Here is an 11,929-nt window from a genome sequence, read left to right on the forward strand (position 1 = left end):
CCAGTTTAGGGCCTATCCTAAGGCAACCAGGTCGGCAGGGGTGGGGTGCAGTTAAGGGCGACCAGGCCAGCAGAGGGGGGCAGTTGGGAGCAAGTTGGACATCCCTCTCATAATCCAGGACTGCTGGCTCCTAACTGCTCACCTGCCTGCCTGATCGCTCCTACTGGCCCCCCTGCCAGCCTGATCACCCCTAACCGCCTCTGCCTACTGGCCTGGTCACCCCCAATTGCCCTGCCCTGCCAACATGGTCACCCACAACTTCCCTTCCACTGGCCTGGTTGCCCCTAACTGCCCCCCCCCAGCATGGTCACCCCTTTCTGCCCCCCCTGCCAACCTGGTCACTCCTTACTGCCCCCCCTGCAGGCCTGGTTGCCCCCAACTACCCCCTCTGCTGGCCTGGTCGCCCTTAACTGCACCCCCCTGCCGACCTGGTTGCCTCCAACTGCCCTCCCCGCCCCCCGCCGGCCTGGTCGCCCGTATCATGGCTGACCAAAGTCATAAGCAGATAGATAAATAAAAATAAAAATAAAAATAGAGGCCCTAGAGCAGGGGTGGGCAAACTTTTTGACTCGAGGGCCACAATGAGTTCTTAAACTGGATCGGAGGGCCGGAACAAAAGCAAGGATGGAGTGTTTGTGTGAACTAATATAAATTCAAAGTAAACATCATTACATAAAAGGGTACGGTCTTCTTTTTTCAATAGTTTTATTCATTTCAAACGGGCCGGATCCGGCCCGCGGGCCGTAGTTTGCCCACGGCTGCCCTAGCTGGTTTGGCTCAGTGGATAGAGCATCGGCCTGCAGACTGAAGGATCTCGGGTTTGATGCCCGTCATGGACACATGCCCGGTTTGCAGGCTTGATCCCCAGTGGGGGGCATGCAGAAGGCAGCCGATCAATGATTCCCTCTCATCATTGAGGTTTCTACTTTTCTCTCCCTCTCCCTTCCTCTCCGAAATAAGTAAAAATATATATTTTTCAAAAAAGAAATAGAGCAAGAAGAGATAAATAAAGGAGGTTGTATGGTCTAGATTTACTTGAATCATAGCAACTATTCTTGGTGGTTCTGTGACATAGCCTTCATACAGTCCTAGGATGGCCTGTGTGGGCCAGAGGGACCAAGGTGTAGGTTTTGGTGCATTTGGATTAGTTCTGAGCAGACTCAAAGGTAGCTCTTTGTAGCTTTTTGAGTTTCTATGTATCTGTTTTCTAGGTTGTTAGGATGAACAGGAGCCACAGTGCATTTCATTGACTCTGGCTATTTTCTTATTAAGTCCTGCCATTGTGTCCTCCCAAGGCCCTGCAGGGCTCTCTCTGATCCTCAATCCAGTGGCCTTCCCTCCAATTGCCCAGGTTCGTCACCGTTGTCCAGGGCTATTGCGTATGGCACATTACAGAGCTTGATCACCACCCTGTGCCCTTTGGTCGTGCCAGGAATTTTCCCACAGACCAACAACCAATCATTTTTCTTCTTGTCAGAAGAGGCTGTCCTTGGCGACTATTATAAAAGGGCAAACTTTGGGGCTAGATTTAGGCCAGGCTCCTAGTCCTACTTTCGTCCAGCTGATACTCTGGGCGAGGTGAACACCTCTGGCCTGACCTGGACTCTCATCTCAGCTCTCAGCATCATCATCATGTTGAGCTCCCTCTTCCTCCTGAAGGCACTTCTTGCTCTTGGGACCCTGACATCCTGGGTGGCTGCAGGAGAGCATGGTGAGTCATCATCCCTGGCTACAGTAACAGAAAGTGACCAGAGACGTCGTCCCCTGCCTCCTCCCAGAGTGAGGGGCCTCATTTGTGGGCGTGGCCATCTCTGTAGGACAGGACTGGATGCAGAGGTTCTGGGGACAGCGAGGGTGGGCTGCCCAGCCTTTCTTCACCCTCTCTGGCTTTCTACTAGAGCAGCGGTTCCCAACCTTCCTAATGCCACGACCCTTTAATACAGTTCCTCATGTCGTGGTGACCCCCAACCATAAAATTATTTTCGTTGCTACTTCATAACTGTAATGTTGCTACTGTTATGAATCGTAATGTAAATATCTGATATGCAGGATGTATTTAGGCGACCCCTGTGAAAGGATTGTTCGACCCCCAAAGGGGTCTCGACCCACAGGTTGAGAACTGCTGTCCTAGAGAGTCTTACATGAGAACAGGATCACCCCAGCCTTTCTTTCTCTCTCTCTATTTGCAGAATGGCTGGTCCTTTAGCAGTGGTGTGAGTGTGTGTGTGTGTGTGTGTGTGTGGGGGGGGGGTTCTGTGGGTGGAGAGGAACATGGTTGCAGAGATATTTACATAAGAGTGTTTGGAGAGGTTGAAAGTTCTTGAAGTACATTTGGCTTCCATTCCCCGTTTCTTGAGGACTGGCCAGTTACACCAACCTCCCATGATATCTTTTGGAATGTCGTCTTGACAAGAACCCGTGCAAAGATTTGTGCCAAGGGGATGAATAGTGTCTGGTGGGGCAGAAGTGCTGCAGCACAGGCTGTGGTCAGGTCTGCCGAGGAGGCATTCTCAAGGGTCTGTTGGAATGAGGGGCAAACTCCAAGTGTGCTTTCTGAACTTGCCTCTGGACTAGAAAGACCCAGAGAACTTCTTGCCTCCTACATTGGCTCTTGAAATCTAACTTGCCTAGAGCACCTCTTCTTTCTCCTTTTGGGGTCTCTTCTCATTTAACACCCAGTGCTCCCAGTCCCTTGTCAATCAGGGAAGAACGTGTGACCAATGATCTCTGTCTTTCACTTTGAACCCAGGGTTCCAGTGAAGGCTGGAGGGCAGAGCTGTGAAGGGAAGCCTGTTTAAGATCAGATGAACGGAGTAAACCCTAGAGCCAGGCAGACTTTCGTAAGCCTTAAATCAGCCTTAAATAGTTCTTTTAAGTGTTAAATTTTAAGTCTCAATTTCCTCATCTGCAAAATGGGGATACATGTTTGTACCTCTTAGAATTGTTGTGAGGATCATATGAGAGGTTTCTGGCATAAGTAAATGTCACAGTAAATGTGAGCTATTATCCATATTGTCACTGTCTCTGCTTTAGCACCAGGGCGGAGAGTCCTAAATGAAGCCCAGGGCTTCCTTCCTCTGGTTGCCTGGTCTGCTATGACTGTGGGTGGCACCAGGCACCATTCTCTCTCTCTCTCTCTCTCTCTCTCTCTCTCTCTCTCTCTCTCTCTCTCTCCGTGTGGCTGTCTCCTTTTCTGCTGCAGGGAGGAAAGGAGATTGTCCTAGGATTGTTTGGAAACAATCCTGTTTTAAGAGGTGCGTCAGGTGTCAAGAAATGCTGCAGGTTCGGCAGCAGCAGGAGCTGTGTCACCCCGATCGCTAAGCAGAGCGGGGTCAGAAACCTCGCTGTACCCCAGGCTGTGCTTGGCCTCCTCGTCTCTTTCTCAGATATGCACATGCCATTTCGTTGTTGGTTTTCCTTTACTCTGAAAAACAATGAAGTGCCTCCTCTATCCTGAGATCTTTTCTAAGAGAAGATATAGGAAGGGTACCCAAGCCATGGTGGTTTGTGGGATGTGGCCTCGGCAGGCAGAAAAGGCTGCCAGAAGGGAAATCTTGGCATAGCTACACTGAGTGGCCAGGTTATTATGACCGGCCAGATTATTATGACCACCCCATCAGCACTTCATTGACACTTGCAAAAATACTGAATATTGAAAACTTCCTAAGCAAATACTCTCAAAGTTTTATTATTATTATTATTATTAGCATAACTAATTCACTTCATTGTACTGATGGGGTGGTCATAATAATCTGGCTGGCCATAATAATCTGGCCACTCAGTGTATATTTGTGGGCAGATTTGAAAGCTGTTGGGTAATTTCCAATTCCTGTTGTCCGTTGCAGTATTCTCTATGAAAATCTTAGCTGGAGAATCTGCAAAGAGGCAGCAAAAAGAATCTTGCTACCTATACAAGGCAGCACCCGCCCCCGCCCCCCCCTCCCCCGCCACCTGCTACTGAGACTTCATGTCGCCTCTGTCCACACATCGGATTGCTGTCTTCTGTTGGAAATGGGTCCTATTTTATTCTGATTTTCGTAAAGAGGTGTTTGAAAGAGATGTTTTCTTTCAAACTCTTACAGGGTCCCCATGAGCTAATTCTCCATTTATACATTATTTCTGTATATATTTATTGAGTATTTACTATATGCCAGTGTTATATTATAAATCAGAAGATGCCTTAATCAATAAGCCAAATTTATTTGGAGTCTTTCATTTTGCTAGCACTATTGGGCCCAGAGGAAATATTGCTTCTCAAATTCTAGGGCCCAACATGGTGGGAGTCTTTCCTATTTATACGTTTTTCAGCTCTTTGTTTTCCAAATTTGGAATGAGACTTCTGGACCGTCTCAGAAAAAGTCCTGTTTGCTGGGCCAGGGCCGTGAGACCATATCTCAAGGCCTGGCCTGGCACCAGGGCTGCCAACCCTGTCTGGGGCATAGTTCATAGCCTCTCTGGAATGGCAGTAGTCTTATTTTTCCCTATTATTTAAGCAAGCAAACGTTTACAGAAGCCAGAATAGCAGGGTTAAAATTTTAAACAGCAGTTTGTACCCAAGATGGAGGTTACTATGCTTCACCAGATCCAGCGATGGGTTCTGGGTAAACTGTGGTGAACAAAGCAGATCCAGTTCCTGCCTTCGTGGAGCTCATAGACTAGTGGGGGAGAAAGAGGCTTAACAGACAAGCATGAAAGAAGTCTGTAATCTCAAACCGTGACAAGGACATGGAGGAAAATTAAAGGGCGCTGAGAGATAGAATAACTGGGAGCTCACTTTAGATTGGGTGGTCGAGGGAGGCCTGTCTGAGGCAGCGACATTTAACCTGAGACCTGGAGTTGAAGTTAGGCAGGTCAAGGGTGTGATGAACCAGAGAAGCAAGTGCAGAGGTCTTTAAGCTGAGAAGGAGCTTGCCACATGTGAGAAACTGAAAGAAGCTGCTGTGGTTGAGACAGGGAGCAGGAGAATGACTCCCGGTGAGGACAGAGTGCGGTTGGACTAGGGAGGCGGCAGTGGGGATGGAGAAAGGTGACACAACTGAGAGAATTTGGAAGTAGAAGCGAGAAAACTGTCTGCTATTCCTCGGCTCCTCCCCATTCCCTGAGCGGCCCCCAAAAGGCATTAGAAATGGATGGTGTGTCTCCCCTGCCCGCCCCTCTCATGCCCCTTTTTTCAGATGGTCATGGCTACTTTTGTTTGCTTGTGCTTCCAAATATGTTTTGTTATCACATTGTCTAGTCCCCACTTCCCTCCCTTCTAAATATTGAGGCTACTTTTATTGGAGAGGTGTTAGATGTATAACTTAACTTAGGGAGATCTGGCTTTTTTTTTTTTTAAATCCTCACCGGAGGATATTATTCCATTGGTTTTTAGGGAGAGTGAAAGGGAGAGAGAGAGACAGAGAGAGAGAGACAGAGAGGAAAACATTGATGTGAGAGAGACACATCAATTGGTTGCCTTCACACATGCTCCAACCAGAGCTGGGGATCAAGTCTGCAACCTAGATACATGCCCTTGACTGGAACCGAACCCGGAACTCTTCAGTTCCCAGGCCGCCGCTCTTTCTGCTGAGCCAAACTGGCTAGGGCAGATCTTATGTTGTATCTTTATGACTTCCCATTTTCTAAGTGTATTTCAAGGTGTTTTCTAGTTTTAAAGTATTTTTTGAAAAGTTAATACTCAGATTACTTTATTATCTTCTTTGCTGTCTCCAATAGGATCACATCATGCCTTCCAGTATGTTTTCTAAAGGAACTGGAACCTTCTCTCCCATGAGTACACGTGGCCCCATATAACACTGAAAAAGCACAGATTTTGGTTGTCAGAGGTCTGAGGTCTGGGTTCAAGTGGGAGGCTCACCAGTCACTGGCCAGTGGGCCCCTGGTCAAGTCTCTTCTGCTTCTCTGAGCCTCAGCTCCCTTCGCTGCAAAATGGAAAGAATAAACCCCGCAGGTTGTTGTAATGATTCAAAGTGAGTACAGTGTTTGGCCCTCACTATCCATGAGCTCTCTTCCATTTGCCTCTTCAGGTGCACCCGTTGGGGTACAGTTTCTAATGAGCCCTTTCATCGGGAACTGGGGTAATTTTCTCCTCCCCTGAGCACATCTTCTCTGAGACCCAGCCACTCCACACCATGCGACAACCTCTTTCCTTCCAGCCAGATCTCCCAGGTGGCAGGCCCCTTCCCCGTGCCCAGTCGAGTTGTCTGTGCCTGGCGTAGGCAGCTCTCTTGGGCACCCTGCCCATAAGAGAGAATAGAGGGTTGTACTCCTTGCCAGGACTCGTGAGGTCCAGCCCTGGAACCAGAGCCTGGGAATCTGTCTCAGGCGGGTCCCTCACTGCCAGCTTGTAGGGCCTGGTACAATCTGCCCAGTGTGTGGAGCTGGCCATTGTATCCAATCTAAAGTGAGCTCCCGGTTATTCTACCTCTCCGCACCCTTTAATTTTCCTCATGTCCTCATCACGGTTTGAGATTATAGACTTAATAGATCAGAGCCATGAGCACAGCTCCATGCTGAGTCCTGTTTGCCCCAGTGCATCACCAAACCTAGGATGGTCTCAGGGGCTCCTGACACACCGGTTTGTTTCTGTCTTCCTAACTCCTACCACTGTCTACCACCGGGTCTTCTCTTTCGGCAGAACTGGGCTGAGTGAGTCCCAGCGCTTGTTGATCTGTTTTGGGGTGATCCTTGTGGAGTAGGGGGATCATAGTGTCGTGGTACAAAGGGCACCATGGTGATGTGGTTTTGGGACCCAATTCTGCCCTCTTTGATCTCAGGTCAAGCCCTCTTTTCCTGGATGTCTGTTTGCAAGAGAAGAGGAGTAGGTTTCAGAGCTCACAGGGCCCTTCTTGGCTTAGGATGTCTTGAGATTTCACTTTTCTGCCAGCAGCTGCCCTCACCCCCAGGACCAGCGTAGAGACCAGACCTCTACTCCCTTCCAGTAGCAGAGTGCTCCTGACGTTGGCACTTCAGGGCCACGCTTAGCAAAATGGTAAAATCTGGGAAGTGTGCCACTCTAGGCACCACTTTCTAGGGCATATGAGAGGTTTACGTTGCTGGTTGTTTTCCACCAGGGAGATTTTACCGTGGGACAAAAAGCTTTGTTCTTTGTTAACTGGATTTAATGTTTGTCAAGCAGGTGGGGAGGTATGAGCAGGTATCTGGTGGTTATAGTGACCTTATTTCTGAAATAAAAATCAGGACATGCAGTTTTGATGTGATCTGATAGTGGCACAGAATATTTGAAATAGGAGCTGTTCAGGAGAACCCTAAGGGGCAGGGTGATTATACCTTGATTGTTTAGCTACGTGTGTTCTTGCTGGAGGCCAAACACTTGCTTTTTCCATCATGGCAGACTTCCTGGAGCCAGCCATATGCAAATGTATTACATGTTCTTACTCAGAGGCACCGAGCCAATCCTGCCTTGGTTTTCTGCAAAGTATTTAATCACCTGTCACTTTTTTCCATTTAAAAAACTTGAAGTAAACGCTGAGGTGAATGAGTCACGGCGCGTTGGTTTGGTTTGGAAGTGACCTCTCTGGGTGTGCCTGTTCCCAAGGACCTGGAGCGGTGTCTGCGTGCTTTAAGGATGATGTAGCAGCAGAAAGAGTGCTTCATAGCTGGTCGGGAGGCTGAGTTTTGTCCTGCTGTGCTGCTGACTCACTCTGCAGTTCTGGGCAAGCCCCTTCTCTTCTCTGAGTTTCATTATTTCCATAGGAACGGTGAAGGGACATGTCAGGGATATGTGTCTGTACGTGGCAGAAGGTTAACTGAACAGGGGCTCATTGTTCTTGCATAAGGAGAAGCCCTGAAGCAGGTGCGAGGGGTGGGGTGGCAGCCCCGTGATGCCAGCAAGGATGAAACAATTGCTTTCTCTTTGCGACCCGGACTTCTCCTTATCCTAGTTGCCTCCCTGTGCTGTGTCAGCCTTTGCACTGGAAGAAGGCTGAAGCGAGGGGCAGTTTGGAAGGCGTCGTCTCTACATCAGGAGTGCACAAGTTGGCCCAGCTACGCCTCAGTTTGTGGCCACCCCTGGTTGCAGGGGAATATGGGGAAGCAAGTCATTTTAGCTGGCTGGGCTCATTGCCTCTCAGAACAAACCTGGGGTTCCGTTAACCAGTGTTTCCGTTATCTGTTGCTGCATGCACACCACCCCCAACCTTACTGTGGGTTAGGTGGGCAGCTCTTACAACACATGGTGCAGCTCTTACATCACTTCTATGGCTGCATGTGTCTGGGGGTTCCGTGGGGAGCCCGGCCGTGGCTGGGATGCCCAGGATCCTCTCTTCAGCCAGGTTCTCTCTAATGGGGCATGGCATCAAGCTGCTACATAGCCTGGCGGCTGGCTTCCAGGAGGGGGTGTTCTGAGAGGACAACCTCACTATGCAACTGTGTATCCAGCCTCTGCTCACACCAGTCACACTTGCTGATGTTCTGTTGGTCAAAGCAAGTCCCATGGTGAAGCCCAGAGACAATCTGGGAGAGGGCTATACGAGGGCAGGGATCCCAGGAGGTGGGGCTCAGTGGGGGCCACCAGTGTAGATGTCGATCACCATCAGCAAGCGGGTTAGACCTCAACAGTGTTTTTCAAACTGCAAGTCTTGAAAGGAATTTAGTAGTTGATGGCCTGCATTAAGAAAAGGAGACCCAGAATATAAAGTATCAGCATCACAGGTCCATGAGTGCACCCGGATATGTCCGTTTTAAACACACATCTGTATTAACGTACATATGGGACGACATGAAAAATGCACTAGCATTTGGTACTCAAGAGTCACAGTAAAAATAGCGGGAAACACCTCAGGGACCCAGTGCTCTGATTCTATGGCAGAGTCCGGCGGTGAATGTCCTGCCGACCCCCTTCCATGCAAGGAGCTGTGTGATGGAGACGAGTCCTGTCCTCAGGGGCAGAAATGCTGCAGCACCGGCTGTGGACACAGCTGCCGAGGAGACATTGTAGGAGGTACGTTGGCTTTTGGGGGAAGGACTCCCTGAGTGCGCCTTGAGCCCAGAGTCAGTTTGGGAGGGAGTCATCCGTGGCCTTCTTGCCGTTCCCTTCCCAGGCGGGATCAGAGTTCTCACCCTTCCTGTCCTCCTGGGCCCCTCAACCCAAGGCAACCCGTCCTCCTAGGGCCAGTGGTCCTTGTTGGCATTAATAACTAGGGAACACATATGTAATACCTTCATCAATAAAGAATAAAATAATAATAAAAAGAGAAAAAATAAACCTCAAACCCAGCAAAAAAAAAAAAAAAAAAAAGTAATAAAAACACAACTAGGGGAAAGCAGGTGGGGCAGCAGGACAAATCCCTAGGCTGGGAGCCAGGCAGCGTGACTTCTGGTCTTGCTTCTGCTGATGATTTGCCCTGTGACCTTGGGCAAACCAACCCCTCTTTTTGAGCCAGTTTCTTTACCTGTAAAATGAGGGCATTGCCCCAGATCATGATTTTCTGACCTAATTCTTTGCGCAAAGCTTCCCCACCTCCTGAAATCTTACTTGGAAGGGACATAAATGCAACAGATAAAAGCATTCCTGATGTGATTTCTTTGTTTCTTCAATATGTGTTTTAAACAAATGTATGTTTTGAGTGCTCCTGCTGTGCCAGGCACCGTGGAACTCCATTTCAGAAGCACCGGCCCAGATGTTGTCTTTAGACAGCATTTACATCCCCAGGCAAGGGCCAGGGCTTGGGGACAGATTCTTGTCCTTATGTAGCAGATAGCCTATCAGGGAAGGTAGACAAATGAGTGAATTATAGGAACGTTGGATGAAAGGAACGCAAAGCACAAACATTGTCTAGGGTGGCAGAGAAGCCTAGTGACACTGTGGAGCCCAAGCACCTGGGAGGGCAGTGGTTTGGGAGCCTTGCTCCTTCTGCACTCTGCCCAGCCCCACCCCCACAGAAGTGTCAAACCCCCAGCTCCCTTTAGGGAGCTCCCTGTGGGACCCTACTGGAACACTTTTGGTCCAAGTGCTCTCTCGGGGCCTACAGATTCTCAGATCCTCCAGCTCAAGATTTCCCAGCCAGATCTTTGCTTCTGGGATGGATTTTCTGGGAGCCCCCGTCTGAGTTCCAGATGGGAACTCAGAGTCAGTGGAGCCGAGCGTCCTCTTTACCTGTGTCTGCTTCCCCACAGGACGGGCCGGTACTTGTCCAAGAGTTTTGGTGGGCCTGTGCATTGTCACCTGCATGGGGGATGAGCACTGCCCAGCCGGGAGCAGGTGCTGCAAGTCAGGCTGCGGGCGCTTCTGTGTCCCGCCGGATATGCTGCGCCTAGTTGGCCAGGAACCCTAACGGGACCATGAATTAGGTGAGCACAGTCTAACATCCTCAAAAACAATGGACGCAAACTGTTGTGTGTGAGGCACTGGCTTAGGGGCTGGGTTGGGACTTCAGAAGGCCAAGACCAAGTCTCTGCCCTGGAGAGTCTAGTTCAGTGATGGCGAACCTCTGACACGCGAACTCATTTTTTGGGTTGATTTTTTCTTTGTTAAATGGCATTAAAATATATAAAATAAATATCAAAAATAGAAGTCTTTGTTTTACTATGGTTGCAAATATCAAAAAATTTCTATATGTGACACGGCACCAGAGTTAAGTTAGGGTTTTTCAAAATGCTGACGCGCTGAGCTCAAAAGGTTCGCCATCACTGGGGAGAGAAAGATCAGATGTTCCAGGTCGTATATCACAGAACCCTTGCATAGACCATATGGGCTTATAGGCTTTCAGAGCGGGTGGGGCTCCTTGGGAGGTCTTCGTGCTAGCAGGAGGAGTTGATGTGGGCCCTAAAGGCGAGGCAGAATGTGATAAAGGGAGGACAGCCCAGAGAACATGCTGGACAGACGGTCTGGCAATTGTTAGCAAAGGCACAGAGGGTGAAATGTATGTGACATGTTTGGGGAGTTGGGGTGAAGGTGGGAGGTGAGAGTGGGCAAAGGAACAGGCTGCTGTTGTTACAGGAGAGGTGAAGTTGACATCTGAATGATAAGAGTCTTCAGTGCCAGTTTGGACTAGATTGTGTAGGAAGCAGGGAGCCGATTGAGGTTTCCGAGAGCAATTTGTGCCAAGCTTCTCTCCGTGGAGGGGAAACACCTGGGGACCTGCAGGCTGGAGGGCACAGTTGTGATTTGACGTTACTTCTTCTTGCAGGGAGCCTGGTGCCCTCGCTGTCCTGATACCAGAGACCCTGGTGCCCTCTCTGTCCTGATGTATCCTGAGCTTCTCTGGCGACTCCAAGGGGCTTGTCCTGGAAGCCAGGAGAGGTGCTGTCCTGGGCTGGTGATACTCCCAGGGGTGCTCATTGCCTGCTTCTGTTCGTGCTGCTGCCTGAGCACAAGAAACAGCCCAGGGGTTGGGGAGTGGATGTGTGGTGCTTCTAGTCTCCAATAAAGGCTGGTGCTGATCCTCTTGTCTGTACTTTTTTAAAAAAAATATTTTTATTGATTTCAGAGAGGAAGGGAGGGAGGGAAGGAGAGAGAGAGAGAGAGAGAGAGAGAGAGGAACATTAATGATGAGAGAGAATAATTGATCGGCTGCCTCCTGCATGCCCCACACTGGGGATAGAGCCCACAATCTGGGCATGTGCCCTGACTGGAAATCAAATCATGCCCTTCTCGTTCATAGATAGACGCTCCACCACTGAGCCACACCAGATGGGCTTGTCTGTACGGTTTGAGGACTAAGATGAGGAAAGAGAGCTAGGGGTCTGAGCATGGCTGTGAAATGATGGGACTATTTGGGAAGGATAGGTGATCCATTCTTTCTGAGAACACTGAAAATAGGTGCTGGTTGGGTGTGGCTAGGGGGGAGATGGGAAGATAAAACTTGGTGAGTTGCCATAGATCACTCTTAAACTTCAGGAGTAGGACAGTCAGACGTTTCTCTTATCAGAGAACATGGGTTGGGGGTGGAAGTGGGCTGAGCGGCCA

General features: G+C 49.4%; 1 protein-coding gene across 1 annotated transcript; it reads left to right on the plus strand.

Moving 5' to 3' along the window:
* The first annotated feature begins 1,571 nt into the window (after positions 1 to 1,571).
* On the plus strand, positions 1,572 to 11,400 carry WFDC3 (WAP four-disulfide core domain 3). The gene is made up of 4 exons (XM_081097615.1): positions 1,572 to 1,711; positions 8,831 to 8,962; positions 10,138 to 10,311; positions 11,151 to 11,400. The coding sequence occupies exons 1-3, from the start codon at positions 1,633 to 1,635 to the stop codon at positions 10,293 to 10,295; spliced, it is 369 nt and encodes a 122-aa protein (XP_080953741.1). The 5' UTR covers positions 1,572 to 1,632; the 3' UTR covers positions 10,296 to 10,311; positions 11,151 to 11,400.
* Positions 11,401 to 11,929: the final 529 nt, after the last annotated feature.

The sequence above is a fragment of the Myotis nattereri genome (assembly GCF_964212035.1).
Source record: "Myotis nattereri genome assembly, chromosome: 8".
Taxonomy (NCBI): domain Eukaryota; kingdom Metazoa; phylum Chordata; class Mammalia; order Chiroptera; family Vespertilionidae; genus Myotis; species Myotis nattereri.